This window comes from Choloepus didactylus, chromosome 15, assembly GCF_015220235.1.
Source record: "Choloepus didactylus isolate mChoDid1 chromosome 15, mChoDid1.pri, whole genome shotgun sequence".
Lineage (NCBI taxonomy): Eukaryota > Metazoa > Chordata > Mammalia > Pilosa > Megalonychidae > Choloepus > Choloepus didactylus.
In genome coordinates this window covers 9,028,310-9,045,010 of record NC_051321.1, presented here as the reverse complement: position 1 = coordinate 9,045,010, position 16,701 = coordinate 9,028,310, and the positions used below count along the sequence as shown (strand labels likewise).

Here is a 16,701-nt window from a genome sequence, read left to right as displayed (position 1 = left end):
AATGAGAAAATGAGGCTCTAAGGCCCAGCAGTGTGTAATCTTACAGCCAGGAGGTGGTGGGGCCGAGCTTCCACGGCTCCCCAACAGGACCCCCATTAACAGGCTCTCTCCCCCTCACTTCACCCCATGAGAGCTGGCACCCCAGCACCAAAGAATGTGTAACGAGGAAGGCTGAGGCCTTCAACCAGGCCAGCTTTCTGAAGGCAGCAGCCCACACCCCTTTCCTGCTTCCTTTTCCCTTCCTTCAGGGCTCCCACTACTTCCCAAATAGAGCCCCCAACACCTTGCTGGGATTCAGGGCTCTACAATTTCATCACCCAGCACATTCTTCTCGCACCCTAGGTTCCTGCTGTTCTCCATAGCCCCATTTTCCTACCTCTGCCCCTTTTCAGAGGATTAAGTCCTTCAAAGAATTTAGCAGGATGCTCGTTGATCATGCATTGCTCTGTTAAGTTCACCTGGGCTTTAGGGCTTCAAGTTGCTCCTGCCTTGTGTTGGAAATCGTAATCGCTGGAAACGTGCAGTTTAAGATCTGACCCTCCTCCCCACCCCCGTGCCCCGTGTCAGAATCAGGATTTTAGAAAGATTCCTATGACCCGTTCTCAACCTTGACTCACACCAGGATCATCTGGGGGAAAATACTGACGCCTGGGTGCGGGGACTGAGCTTGTACCTCGACTTACCAGGCCTGGGCCAGGGGACTTGATATCACCCCCTGGGGAGGGTAGTAGGTACGGGCGTGAGTGCCCTCTGCAGCCCCCCCGAGCCTGAGGAGCGAGGTCAAGGCAGCTCCCTTTTCCTCATCCAAAATGCCACTGGCAGGGGAGGCTTGCCGGAGGAAACCGCCTTTCTCCCAACTGCCCTTTCCCCACTTCCTTATCTTACCCACTCGCTCCCTGGTGCCAAGGCCACTCCTGCCACCGCCAGTGCGCATGCACCGTGGCCAGAACAACCCCCGCCCGCTGCAACGGCTCCTGCGTCCTCTCAGAACCAATCCTAGCCCCTCTCCCTTCAATATTGCCATTTTAGGCTACTTCACCTCCTTTCCAGCCCTGCCCCTCTTACCAGCCTATATAACCTGTAATCACCCCTGAATAAATCTCTTTGGCGCATACCCCTACTGGATGAAGAGTGTTTTTGTCCTTATCGCCGCCCTCCTTGCACGCCTCTCGCCGAGGACTCTGGCCAACGTCCTCCGCCTCGCCCTCGCCTCCGGGAAAGAGCCCCCGCCGCCGGTACCCTTTAAGCAGCCCCGAGAGCTGAGGGCTCGGCTACCGGCCGCCACTCCCCCTAGAAGCAGTAACCCCGACCGCAACTGGTGCCCCGTGTGAGGAACGTCTCCACACGACAGTTTGGCAGGTCACCCGCTCGCCCGGACGCCTCTCCAGCTTCCCATTTCCTCGCCTGCAAGGTAAAGGGCCGCCTCTCCCTCGCCGCTTCCGGAGCCGTGGGAGGTTCCTTGCTCCGAAGCCGCTCCTCCCTTCCCCCACGCTCTCTTCATCCAGTAGGAACTCCTCCCTTCCCCCACGCTCTCTTCGTCCTCTTGTATGCGCACTTCTATGACCCCCGTTCCTCCTAACACTCTCCCTCTTCCCCTCCATTACTTTGCTGTAATTCTTTGTATCTTTATTTCCTCATTTGGTGCCGTGTGCCTCTTTGCAACTGCCCCCCCTGACTGCTCTCGTTGCCAAAGGGCACTGCTTTCCGCTCTCGCCGTCTCCTTCGGCCTTGCAGCCACAGTTTATCTCATTCTCTCTGCTCGATAAACTACTCCTCCTTCTCCTCCCTGCCAGCCGGCCGGCCCGGCTCGGGAGCAACTCCCCCTCCTCTCCCCTCAGCTATGGGTAATCGTATATCTACATGTCAGGCACCTCAAGTTCGTGCTCTGGCGGGTCTCCTAGACACGCATCGCTGTAAAGTGTCTGTCCGGCAGCTGCAGATATACTGGGATCTCCTGCTGCCCTTTAACCCATGGCTCACCACTTGCCATCTTTGGGACCCTGTTACTTATGATCGCCTTATTGATCGAGTCACTAATGCCATGGAACATGAGAGCAAGCGTTTCCCTCCCGGCTTGCTCCCCACCTTAATAACCATCCGCTCCTGCCTTCAAGGCTCCCTCCCCCCTGATAGAGGCCCCGTTAAATCCAAGGAGGCACTATCAACCCAGCCAACAGACTCAGATAGCGATACTAATTCAAATCATGACTCGGACACGGAGTCCTTAGTCGAGCAGATTAACAACGCGCTCGAGGTGACTCCCAAAAAGCAAAATAACACTGCGCCACGCCAAGATGGCGAACTTCCTCCTTCTTCTTCCATCGAGGGGAGGAAATGCTTTGGCGATGACATCAGCCCTAAGCTGGACCGGAAACCGCATACGCTTTACCCCGCCCTTCCACAGGGCGGAGCTAGTCCACCATCTTATGCCTTGGGCCCCACCCTTTCACAGGGCGGGGCTGATCCACCATCTTGTGTCTTAGCCACGCCTACCGCGCCGCCATCTTGCGACGCTTGGGGCCTCCCACTCCCGCCTCTCCCTCCGGCGAGCTCCACCTCGGAGCCGCTACCGGCAGCTGCCGCCGCTCCTTCCACCCTGCCGACTAACAACCCCTGGCTGCCTTCTGCACCTCAAGGCAATCCTTGGGGCAACGCTCCCCCTACCCCCACTCCCGCGCCAAGTCCTCTGCAAGCGTGTCCTCCTTTCTCTCGTGCTTTTCGCTGTTTTCCTCTTAACCTTGCCCCCACCCCACAGAGGCCGCATGACTGGTATCCCATTGACTTAGATACTATCAAGCAGCTTCGCAAGGCCGTCAAGGAGGACGGGTTAGGTAGCCCATATGCTTCCCAAATACTGCAGGATCTCGCCATGAACTATTGCATCCCCCAAGACTGGGCCTCGCTTGCCCGTTCAATTTTTAACCCCGGTCAGTTTGTTGACTGGCGTGCTCACTTCCAGGCAGAAGCAGCTAAGCAAAGTGAGCAAGATGCAGCCATTGGAGTCTATCATCCCCCCGAAGCCTATTTGGGCACTGGAGCATTTCTAAATGCATCTGCTTATATTAATGTCCCTGCTGCCTTCTGGACTATCCTCAGAGGCATCGCCTTACGCGCGTTTGCCAATTGCTCTGCCTGTCGGCCTAATAAATTCACCAAGCTCTTCCAGGAGCCGAGTAAGCCTTTCGCCACCTTTGTCTCCAGAGTCGAAGAAACCTGCGCTCAAAAGTATCAGCGACTCGCCACCTCTGACGCCCCCCACTCCAAGATGACAACCAACCCTTCGCAACCTCGACGCCACCGGTCAACCCGCCGACCGCGAGGCCCTTCTCAATCACCTGAACATCGCTCTCGCCTCGAGTTCCAGCTTCTCTGAACCCCTGAACTTTGAACCCCTGAACTTTAAACCCATGAACTTTAAACCCCTGAACTTTAAACCCCTGAACTTTAAACCCATGAACTTTAAACCCCTGAACTTTAAACCCCTCACCTTCTCCCAGCCTGCTGCAGCGAAGCCCTTGTCGAGCGCCCGGGCACCACACCAACACTGAGCTCCAGCCTCGCTGAGCCACCGTCAACCCCTTTTTCCCTTCCCTGACCTCCCCCTTCCCTCACCCTTAGCGAACCTCTCCGGTAAAGCCTCTTCCTCTAATTAGAAAAGAAAGGGGAATTGCGGGGACTGAGCTTGTACCTCGACTTACCAGGCCTGGGCCAGGGGACTTGATATCACCCCCTGGGGAGGGTAGTAGGTACGGGCGTGAGTGCCCTCTGCAGCCCCCCCGAGCCTGAGGAGCGAGGTCAAGGCAGCTCCCTTTTCCTCATCCAAAATGCCACTGGCAGGGGAGGCTTGCCGGAGGAAACCGCCTTTCTCCCAACTGCCCTTTCCCCACTTCCTTATCTTACCCACTCGCTCCCTGGTGCCAAGGCCACTCCTGCCACCGCCAGTGCGCATGCACCGTGGCCAGAACAACCCCCGCCCGCTGCAACGGCTCCTGCGTCCTCTCAGAACCAATCCTAGCCCCTCTCCCTTCAATATTGCCATTTTAGGCTACTTCACCTCCTTTCCAGCCCTGCCCCTCTTACCAGCCTATATAACCTGTAATCACCCCTGAATAAATCTCTTTGGCGCATACCCCTACTGGATGAAGAGTGTTTTTGTCCTTATCGCCGCCCTCCTTGCACGCCTCTCGCCGAGGACTCTGGCCAACGTCCTCCGCCTCGCCCTCGCCTCCGGGAAAGAGCCCCCGCCGCCGGTAACCTTTAAGCAGCCCCGAGAGCTGAGGGCTCGGCTACCGGCCGCCACTCCCCCTAGAAGCAGTAACCCCGACCGCACCTGGGTGCTACCCCAGAGATTTCAGTCTGGGGTATATCCTGACAAGTCCCAGTGATAACGTGCAGCCTAAGGACCAGAATAAGGACGACTGGCTGGATAATAATGCCGATTGCACTGGGACCAGCAAGGATGAGCTGTTCCACACTCCCCAAAGGGGTTGGAAACTGGAAGTTTCTATGGGCCTGCCACCCCAGTTCACAGCAGGTCTTACACATCCTTAGATCCACCCAGCCCCCACAGGCACTTCAACTAGAACCCCAGTGCAGACCAATAAGCATTTCCCTTGCTGTCAACAGACTTCAGAAACCACCCACACCTTTCAACTTAGCCTCACTCGCTGAGTGGCAGGCACCACTCAAGGTGCCAAAGATCCAACTCCCACACTGCCGAGAGAGCGCACATCGGGGGGAAACCGGAGCAGCACGGAACTACTAAATTCCGTTCCTTTTGACCCAGCAATCCTCCTCTAGGATCTGCTCCACAGAAACACACGAGGGCAAAGATAGAAACGTAAGGCGGTCACACAAGCTCTGTTTAACAAGTGAAAAGCAAAAACCACACAAATGATCTGGGTATGAGATGAAATTACAATACAGCCACCTATGATGAAATACCCATCATTTGAGAACGAGATACCTTTATAATTACCAACATAGAAAAACATCCAAGATTTTCTGTTCAAGTAAAAAGAAAAACAAAAGTTGCAAAATACCAACTATAGTAAGTATACTTTCATAAAAATGAATATTATATGTTTATGGAAAAAAAGTTACTTTTAAAGGGGAGAAGGGAGGATTTTAAGAGACTCATTTTCTATTTATTTTCCTTTTATAAGTTCCACTTTTCTATAGATTACCAAAGAAAGCTGAAATGCTCTTAAGAGGGCACATGGAATAAAGCAAGGTATGAATATGCTCCGAGTTTTCAGATGTTGGGGAATCAATGCTGCAGTAATAGTACTCTGGTCACAAAAATAACAAACATTTTAAATATATGCTTTATTTTAAAGAAACATTGGAAATAAACATTTTTACAAATTATAATCAAACAAAACATAATTTGATCCTGGTAAATAGTAATTCTTAATTCAAAATAATGACATCCATAGAATACACCCTCTTACTAGCCAATATGCAGTTAAATTTAGCCCTAGTATTTTCACATGTGCTTAAAACCACTAATCCTTCCTAAAATTCAATGCCTATAATTGTTCAACTTTAGACAGTTAAGCAGATCTTCTTCTATGTGATACCCCAGAGATAATTCTTTTCAAATATAAAACATTATACCAGAAAGGAGACTATAAAAATGCATATAAACTATACACTGAAGGGGTTGATTAAAGGGCTGTCTATATACAGATAGATGCATTTCACCTCAGGAAGCATGCACATATGTGTGCGTACACAAACCACAATCAAACAATAGATTCACCACTACATTCTCTAGAAGTTATATTACATAGCAAACTACAGGTGCATAAATTCCTATTATATATGAACTGAAAAAATATATAAAAATAATAAGTCCTTGAAGACCTGCAGGAGTGGAATGTGCCTGCCTTAAGAGCAGAAGCTTAATAGGACATTGATGACCACCTGGCTCCAGCTGGCTCTAGGGGCCGCTGATCAGTCACGACTCAGAAAGACAGGATGGTCTTGTTAATGATTTCAACGGACTCCCGAATCTCGTCCTCCTTCATCACCAGCGGCGGTGCAAACCTGATGATGTCACCGTGGGTCGGCTTGGCCAGAAGCCCATTATCTCGAAGTCGCAGACATACTTTCCAAGCATCATAATCTAGAGAGAAATGGTCAAACACATGTATGCTGAGCAAAGGTAAATGTTTAAACATCCCTTTGCAATACAGGCTTAAGCAATGTGAAGCAGCCCAGAATTCTTGGTACCTACTCAAGAAACTTTGAACTACAAGCTTGCTTTAATTCTTTACTTTAAAAATTACTCCTGACTTTCTGGCAAACACCAGCTAGTGTTGGAATGGCATGATTAGAGACATGTTTTTTTTTTTTTTCATAATTGAAAAAAACTAACAAAAACTGTATGTGCTAAGACTGCTATATGATACCAATGCAAAAAAAAGGATTTGGTTGATACAGATAATTAACTGACACAGAATGAGCAATATTCAAACCCCAGTGAATCCAATGCATTCCTAAAATGGATTTGATTCATGAGCTCATGGAACTAGACTCATTTTATAGCAGTGATTCTCCACCCTGGCTGCACATCAGAATCACCGAGAGATGCACAGAATTGCTGATGCCTGTGCCCCATCCCAAACCTATTAAACTAGAAGCCAGGCATTGATGAATTTTTTTGAAAAGCTCCCCAGGTGATCCTGAAGTGCAGCCCAGGATGGAACCACCTGGCTTTAAACAGGTTATCTCAAGAAAACCCAGCAAGGAACCTTAAAAGTTACAAATGATGTGCTAAAAGACCAAAAACACTGACAATTACAGAGCAGGCAATTACTTGGCAACTGGTATTATCAATCAACACCATCAGCATCAGTCATAGTCAGTCATAGTTACTACCACTGCCTCTACTGTATCGCCTAAAGGTACCGAAGAGGGAAGAAAGCATAGCAAAAAGGAAACTTGAAAGAAAGTGCTCTCTACAACACTAACAGAAAGCAACTGAAATCTCCAAGTAGCATAACTCATCTAAGGCAGGATAACAAATGACTTGAACAAAAACAGGTCATATTAGTTACATATAGGGTCTTCATGTAGGAAAGGGGTGTACGTTTAACACTGTTACTCTAATTATAAATCAGATCATATTCTCCCTAAAAGATATGTCAACAGAAGGTCAGTCAATAGTTTCAAACAGAGCAACCTATCAATTAAAATACCAAATGCTTTTTAGCTCTTCCTATAAAAATAATATGGAGATATAAAATTTTACTCAAGATACCTTTGGTTTCTCTAATAACAATTGCATTTAATAATCCTTTTCCTCTTACAGCAGTTACGATATCAGAAGGTAGCTTCATGAGTTCATTTCTCAAGATAGCACCCATTTTCTCTGCATTTTCAACAAGGTTTTCTTCTTCCAAAACCTATTTTTAAAGAAAAATTATACAAATTTAAAGATGGTCTTTTTTGCATTGTTCTTTGGAGGGTCATGGATTATAAGCAAAGGAAGAACATGATTAGATAAAGACGAGTAATTTAACTTCCATTTCTATTTTTTAACTACTTTATTAGTTTAATTTGTAATTAAACATAGGCTAGCTCAGAGCCCTGCTTTAGTCGCAAATCCATCAAACTGATTTTGTGGCAAAATAAAAATACGGGCATTCAAAATTTGCTTAATGCAATTAGCACATTATCTTACTAGTTGAATAAATCCATGAAGTAAATTTTTAAACTGCAAAAAAAATGACCTTTAATTTTTCTTTCCAAAAATGTCTATATTCAGAGATGACATAACAATCTTATGCCTTTGGTAGGCACTTAAGGATTAATGCTAAAAGCATTCAAAATTCAGACTTTCAAGCAACAGGCCAGGCAAACCAGACCTATAGGTAGGTGGGTCACAATGTGAGATTTCTCTGAGGACCAGCCACAGTCTCAGGGTCTAATCCCATAGTGACTGCAAACTCAGGAAGCCCACGGAGGAAATCCAGTCCACTGGGCCAAGATTTACAATACTTTTTGGGAATGCCTTGCCCCAAACAGCTTTCTTCTGTACTTCAGTTCTCTAATATTTGGCAATATAGTTAAATTTCTCATTATATCAACAGGCTCAAACTTCAACATCACTTAAAGAAACAGACCCTGTGTGGCGGCATTAGTCTTACCTCAAGAGCTGCAATGGCCACTCGGCAGCCCAGGGGATTACCTCCGTAGGTCGAGCCGTGCTCCCCTGGTTTAATGGTGAGCATTACTTCATCATCACACAGCACTGCGGATACCTATGGACAGAGAATTCAGTGCTCGTGCAGTAATTTCTCCAACTTAGTGGTCTTATTCTTAGCACACCAGAAACACAAACATTTATGAAGAGGATATATCAAATTTGAAATAAGGCTTCAACAAGAGCTATACATGTGCCATCTTCACTGCCAGTGACAAACTGAGGAACACCCTAATAGCCTGCAAATACCTAAGGCACACTTCAATGCAACAGAACAACAGAATTTGGGAACAAAAAGATTATGGTTGCTGCAATGGTTTACAATCCTTTGCAATTTCAAGGTGAGATGCTTTGTTCAACTGCTTAGAATACAATGCTGAGCACTGTCTTCAGCAAAACAGTTTGGTCTACTCAGCAAAAATGTCTATTTCAGAGCCTTTTAAGCCAATACCAATTATTGGCTCTGAATAGCAAGCCAAGAAAAAAAAAACACAAAAAATTAGTTTTTCAATCTCTAAATTCATCATTCCTCGTTTCAAACACTCAATTAGTAATGACATGTTTCTGAACACTGGATAAAAGCACAGGGGTGGGAGGGCGGGGCAAGATGGCGGACTGGTGAGCTGTATGTTTTAGTTACTCCTCCAGGAAAGGAGGTAGAAAGCCAGGAACTGCATGGACTGGACACCACAGAGCAATCTGACTTTGGGCATACTTCATACAACACTCATGAAAACGTGGAACTGCTGAGATCAGCGAAATCTGTAAGTTTTTGTGGCCAGGGGACCCGCGCCCCTCCCTGCCAGGCTCAGTCCCGTGGGAGGAGGGGCTGTCAGCTCCGGGAAGGAGAAGGGAGAACTGCAGTGGCAGCCCTTATCGGAAACTCATTCTACTGATCCAAACTCCAACCATACATGGACTGAGACCAGACACCAGAGAATCTGAGAGCAGCCAGCCCAGCAGAGAGGAGACAGGCATAGAAAAAAAACAGCAGGAAAAACTCCAAAATAAAAGCGGAGGATTTTTGGAGTTCTGGTGAACACAGAAAGGGGAAGGGCAGAGCTCAGGCCCTCAGGCTCATATGCAAATCCCAAAGAAAAGCTGATCTCTCTGTCCTGTGGAACTTTCCTTAATGGCCCTAATTGCTTTGTCTCTTAGCATTTCAATAACCCATTAGATCTGTGAGGAGGGCCCTTTTTTTTTTTTTTTAATCCTTTTTTCTTTTTCTAAAACAATTACTCTACGAAGCCCAATATACAAAGCTTCAAAGACTTGCAATTTGGGCAGGTCAAGACAAGAGCAGAACTAAGAGAGCTCTGAGACAAAAGGCAATAATCCAGTGGCTGAGAAAATTCACTAAACACCACAACTTCCCAAGAAAAGGGGGGTGTCCGCTCACAGCCATCATCCTGGTGGACAGGAAACACTCCTGCCCATCGCCAGCCCCATAACCCAGAGCTGCCCCACACAACCCAGTGTGACGGAAGTGCTTCAAATAACAGGCACACACCACAAAACTGGGCGTAGACATTAGCCTTCCCTGCAACCTCAGCTGATTGTCCCAGAGTTGGGAAGGTGGAGCAGTGTGAATTAACAAAGCCCCATTCAGCCATCATTTCAGCAGACTGGGAGCCTCCCTACACAGCCCAGCAGACCAGAACCGCCCTGGGGGGACTGCACTCACCTGTGACATAGCACAGTCATCCCTCAACAGAGGACCAGGGGGTGCACGGCTTGGAAGAGGGACCCACTTACAAGTCTCAGGAGCCATACGCCAATACCAAGGACTTGTGGGTCAGTGGCAGAGACAAACTGTGGCAGGACTGAACTGAAGGATTAGACTATTGCAGCAGCTTTAAAACTCCAGGATCACCAGGGAGATTTGATTGTTAGAGCCACCCCCACTCCCTGACTGCCCAGAAACATGCCTCATATACAGGGCGGACAACACCAACTACACACGCAAGCTTGGTACACCAATTGGACCCCACAAGACTCACTCCCCCACTCACCACAAAGGCAAAGCAGGGGAGAACTGGCTTGTGGAGAACAGGTGGCTCGTGGACGCCACCTGCTGGTTAGTTAGAGAAAGTGTACTCCACGAAGCTATAGATCTGATAAATTAGAGATAAGGACTTCAATTGGTCTACACATCCTAAAAGAACCCTATCAAGTTCAGCAAATGCCAAGAGGCCAAAAACAACAGAAAATTATAAAGCATATGAAAAAAACAGACGATATGGATAACCCAAGCCCAAGCACCCAAATCAAAAGATCAGAAGAGACACAGCACCTGGAGTAGCTACTCAAAGAACTAAAGATGAACAATGAGACCATAGTACAGAATACAAAGGATGTCAAGAAGACCTTAGAAGAGCATAAAGAAGACATTGCAAGACTAAATAAAAAAATAGATGATCTTATGGAAATCAAAGAAACTGTTGACCAAATTAAAAAGATTCTGGACACTCATAGTACAAGACTAGAGGAAGTTGAACAACGAATCAGTGACCTGGAAGATGATAGAATGAAAAATGAAAGCATAAAAGAAAGGATGTGGAAAAAAATTGAAAAAATCGAAATGGACCTCAGGGATATGATAGATAATATAAAACGTCCCAATATAAGACTCATTGGTGTTCCAGAAGGGGAAGAAAAGGGTAAAGGTCTAGGAAGAGTATTCAAAGAAATTGTTGGGGAAAACTTCCCAAATCTTCTAAACAACATAAATACACAATTCATAAATGCTCAGCGAACTCCAAATAGAATAAATCCAAATAAACCCACTCCGAGACATATTCTGATCACACTGTCAAACATGGAAGAGAAGGAGCAAGTTCTGAAAGCAGCAAGAGAAAAGCAATTCACCACATACAAAGGAAACAACATAAGACTAAGTAGTGACTACTCAGCAGCCACTATGGAGGCAAGAAGGCAGTGGCATGATATATTTAAAATTCTGAGACAGAAAAATTTCCAACCAAGAATACTTTATCCAGCAAAGCTCTCCTTCAAATTTGAGGGAGAGCTTAAATTTTTCACAGACGAACAAATGCTGAGAGAATTTGCTAACAAGAGACCTGCCCTACTGGAGATACTAAAGGAAGCCCTACAGACAGAGAAACAAAGAAAGGACAGAGAGACCTGGAGAAAGGTTCAGTACTAAAGAGATTCGGTATGGGTACAATAAAGGATATTAATAGAGAGAGGGGAAAAATATATATGACAAACATAAACCAAAGGATAAGATGGCTGATTCAAGAAATGCCTCCACGGTTATAACGTTGAATGTAAATGGATTAAACTCCCCAATTAAAAGATATAGATTCGCAGAATGGATCAAAAAAAATGAACCATCAATATGTTGCATACAAGAGACTCATCTTAGACACAGGGACACAAAGAAATTGAAAGTGAAAGGATGGAAAAAAATATTTCATGCAAGCTACAGCCAAAAGAAAGCAGGTGTAGCAATATTAATCTCAGATAAAATAGACTTTAAATGCAGGGATGTTTTGAGAGACAAAGAAGGCCACTACATACTAATAAAAGGGGCAATTCAACAAGAAGAAATAACAATCATAAATGTCTATGCACCCAATCAAGGTGCCACAAAATACATGAGAGAAACACTGGCAAAACTAAAGGAAGCAATTGATGTTTCCACAATTGTGGGAGACTTCAACACATCACTCTCTCCTATAGATAGATCAACCACACAGAGGACCAAAAAGGAAACTGAAAACCTAAACAATCTGATAAATGAATTAGATTTAACAGACATATACAGAACATTACATCCCAAATCACCAGGATACACATACTTTTCTAGTGCTCATGGAACTTTCTCCAGAATAGATCATATGCTGGGACATAAAACAAGCCTCAGTAAATTTAAAAAGATTGAAATTATTCAAAGCACATTTTCTGACCACAATGGAATACAATTAGAAGTCAATAACCATCAGAGACTTAGAAAATTCACAAATACCTGGAGGTTAAACAATACACTCCTAAACAATCAGTGGGTTAAAGAAGAAATAGCAAGAGAAATTGCTAAATATAGAGAGACGAATGAAAATGAGAACACAACATACCAAAACCTATGGGATGCAGCAAAAGCAGTGCTGAGGGGGAAATTTATAGCACTAAATGCATATATTAAAAAGGAAGAAAGAGCCAAAATCAAAGAACTAATGGATCAACTGAAGAAGCTAGAAAATGAACAGCAAACCAATCCTAAACCAAGTAGAAGAAAAGAAATAACAAGGATTAAAGCAGAAATAAATGACATAGAGAACAAAAAAACAAAAGAGAGGATAAATACCACCAAAAGTTGGTTCTTTGAGAAGATCAACAAGATTGACAAGCCCCTAGCTAGACTGACAAAATCAAAAAGAGAGAAGACCCATATAAACAAAATAATGAATGAAAAAGGTGACATAACTGCAGATCCTGAAGAAATTAAAAAATTTATAAGAGGATACTATGAACAACTGTATGGCAACTGTGCCGGTTTGAGTGTATTGTGTCCCCCAAATGCCATTATCTTTGTGGTCTTGTGTGGGGCAGGCATTTTGGTGATGGTTGGATTTGCTTGGAATGTGCCCCACCCAGCTGTGGGCAATGATTCTGATGAGATGTTCTCATGGAGGCGTGGCCCCGCCCATTTAGGGTGGGCCCTTATCCATGGAGCTATATAAATCAGCTGACTCAGGGGGGAAGAAAGAGAGTGCAGCTGGGAGTGATGTTTTGAAGAGAAGCAAAAGCAAGCTTGCTAGAAAGGAACGTCCTGGGAGAAAGCCGTTTTGAGGCCGGAGCTTTGGAGCAGACGCCAGCTGCCTTCCTAGCTAACAGAGGTTTTCCGGACACCACTGGCGGTCCTCCGGTGAAGGTACCCAATTGCTGAGGTGTTACCTTGGATGCTTTGTGGCCTTAAGACTGTAACTGTGTAGTGAAATAAACCCCCGTTTTATAAAAGCCTGTCCATCTCTGGTGTTTTGCATTCTGCGGCATTAGCAAACTAGAACAGCAACAAACTGGATAATGTAGAGGAAATGGACAATTTCCTGGAAACATATGAACAACCTAGACTGACCAGAGAAGAAATAGAAGACCTCAATCAACCCATCACAAGCAAAGAGATCCAATCAGTCATCAAAAATCTTCCCACAAATAAATGCCCAGGGCCAGATGGCTTCACAGGGGAATTCTACCAAACTTTCCAGAAAGAACTGACACCAGTCTTACTCAAACTCTTTCAAAACATTGAAGAAAATGGAACACTACCTAACTCATTTTACGAAGCTAACATCAATCTAATACCAAAACCAGGCAAAGATGCTACAAAAAAGGAAAACTACCGGCCAATCTCCCTAATGAATATAGATGCAAAAATCCTCAACAAAATACTTGCAAATCGAATCCAAAGACACATTAAAAAAATCATACACCATGACCAAGTGGGGTTCATTCCAGGCATGCAAGCATGGTTCAACATAAGAAAATCAATCAATGTATTACAACACATTAAAAATTCAAAAGGGGAAAATCAAATGATCATCTCAATAGATGCTGAAAAAGCATTTGACAAAATCCAACATCCCTTTTTGATAAAAACACTTCAAAAGGTAGGAATTGAAGGAAACTTCCTCAATATGATAAAGAGCATATATGAAAAACCCACAGCCAGCATAGTACTCAATGGTGAGAGACTGAAAGCCTTCCCTCTAAGATCAGGAACAAGACAAGGATGCCCGCTGTCACCACTGTTATTCAACATTGTGCTGGAAGTGCTAGCCAGGGCAATCCGGCAAGACAAAGAAATAAAAGGCATCCAAATTGGAAAAGAAGAAGTAAAACTGTCATTGTTTGCAGATGATATGATCTTATATCTGGAAAACCCTGAGAAATCGACGATACAGCTACTAGAGCTAATAAACAAATTTAGCAAAGTAGCGGGATACAAGATTAATGCACATAAGTCAGTAATGTTTCTATATGCTAGAAATGAACAAACTGAAGAGATACTCAAGAAAAAGATACCATTTTCAATAGCAACTAAAAAAATCAAGTACCTAGGAATAAACTTAACCAAAGATGAAAAAGACCTATACAAAGAAAACTACGTAACTCTACTAAAAGAAATAGAAGGGGACCTTAAAAGATGGAAAAATATTCCATGTTCATGGTTAGGAAGGCTAAATGTCATTAAGATGTCAATTCTACCCAAACTCATCTACAGATTCAATGCAATCCCAATCAAAATTCCAACAACCTACTTTGCAGACTTGGAAAGCTAGTTATCAAATTTATTTGGAAAGGAAAGATGCCTCGAATTGCTAAAGACACTCTAAAAAAGAAAAACAAAGTGGGAGGACTTACACTCCCTGACTTTGAAGCTTATTATAAAGCCACAGTTGTCAAAACAGCATGGTACTGGCACAAAGATAGACATATAGATCAATGGAATCGAATTGAGAATTCAGAGATAGACCCTCAGATCTATGGCCGACTGATCTTTGATAAGGCCCCCAAAGTCACTGAACTGAGTCATAATGGTCTTTTCAACAAATGGGGCTGGGAGAGTTGGATATCCATATCCAAAAGAATGAAAGAGGACCCCTACCTCACACCCTACACAAAAATTAACTCAAAATGGACGAAAGATCTCAATATAAAAGAAAGTACCATAAAACTCCTAGAAGATAATGTAGGAAAACATCTTCAAGACCTTGCATTAGGCGGACACTTCCTAGACTTTACACCCAAAGCACAAGCAACAAAAGAAAAAATAGATAAATGGGAACTCCTCAAGCTTAGAAGTTTCTGCACCTCAAAGGAATTTCTCAAAATGGTAAAGAGGCAGCCAACTCAATGGGAAAAAATTTTTGGAAACCATGTATCTGACAAAAGACTGATATCTTGCATATACAAAGAAATCCTACAACTCAATGACAATAGTACAGACAGCCCAATTATAAAATGGGCAAAAGATATGAAAAGACAGTTCTCTGAAAAGGAAATACAAATGGCCAAGAAACACATGAAAAAATGTTCAGCTTCACTAGCTATTAGAGAGATGCAAATTAAGACCACAATGAGACACCATCTAACACCTATTAGAGTGGCAGCCATTAAACAAACAGGAAACTACAAATGCTGGAGGGGATGTGGCCAAACTGGAACTCTTATTCATTGTTGGTGGGACTGTATAATGGTTCAGCCACTCTGGAAGTCGGTCTGGCAGTTCCTTAGAAAACTAGATATAGAGCTACCATTCGATCCAGCGATTGCATTTCTCGGTATATACCCGGAAGATCGGAAAGCAGTGACACGAACAGATATCTGCACGCCAATGTTCATAGCAGCATTATTCACAATTGCTAAGAGATGGAAACAACCCAAATGTCCTTCAACAGATGAGTGGATAAATAAAATGTGGTATATACACACGATGGAATACTACGCAGCAGTAAGAAGGAACGACCTCGTGAAACATATGACAACATGGATGAACCTTGAAGACATAATGCTGAGCGAAATAAGCCAGGCACAGAAAGAGAAATATTACATGCTACCACTAATGTGAACTTTGAAAAATGTAAAACGAATGGTTTATAATGTAGAATGTAGGGGAACTAGCAATAGAGAGCAATTAAGGAAGGGGGAACAGTAATCCAAGAACAGATATGCTATTTAACGTTCTGGGGATGCCCAGGAATGACTATGGTCTGTTAATTTCTGATGGATATAGTAGGAGCAAGTTCACAGAAATGTTGCTATATTATGTAACTTCCTTGGGGTAAAGTAGGAACAGGTTGGAAGTAAAGCAGTTATCTTAGGTTAGTTGTCTTTTTCTTACTCCCTTGTTATGGTCTCTTTGAAATGTTCTTTTATTGTATGTTTTTCTTTTTTGTTTTTTTTTGTTTTGTTTTGTTTTTTTAATTTTTTTTTCCATACAGTTGATTTAAAAAGGCAGAACAGGTTAAAAAAAAAAAAAAAAAAAAAAAAAACAGGAAAAAAGTATGTAGTGCCCCCTTGAGGAGCCTGTGGAGAATGCAGGGGTATTGGCCTACCCCACCTCAATGGTTGCTAATATGACCACAGACATAGGGAACTGGTGGTTTGATGGGTTGAGCCCTCTACCATAGGTTTTACCCTTGGGAAGACGGTTGCTGCAAAGGAGAGGCTAGGCCTCCCTATAATTGTGCCTAAGAGCCTCCTCCCGAATGCCTCTTTGTTGCTCAGATGTGGCCCTCTCTCTCTAGCTAAGCCAACTTGAAAGGTGAAATCACTGCCCTCCCCACTACGTGGGATCAGACACCCAGGGGAGTGAATCTCCCTGGCAACGTGGAATATGACTCTCGGGGAGGAATGTAGACCTGGCATCGTGGGACAGAGAACATCTTCTTGACCAAAAGGGGGATGTGAAAGGAAATGAAATAAGCTTCAGTGGCAGAGAGATTCCAAAAGGAGCCGAGAGGTCA

General features: G+C 44.3%; 1 protein-coding gene across 1 annotated transcript in view; it reads right to left on the bottom strand.

Annotated features, from left to right (window-relative positions):
* Positions 1-5,309: 5,309 nt before the first annotated feature.
* The window catches only part of OAT (ornithine aminotransferase), a 29,003-nt gene continuing 17,611 nt past the window's right edge, over positions 5,310-16,701 (bottom strand). The window contains exons 9-11 of the mRNA XM_037805156.1: positions 8,157-8,270; positions 7,268-7,412; positions 5,310-6,130 (exon numbers count right to left, since the gene is read on the bottom strand). Of these exons, the coding sequence (XP_037661084.1) occupies positions 5,970-6,130; positions 7,268-7,412; positions 8,157-8,270 (420 nt within the window). The 3' untranslated portion in view covers positions 5,310-5,969. The remainder of the gene's footprint in view (positions 6,131-7,267; positions 7,413-8,156; positions 8,271-16,701) is intronic.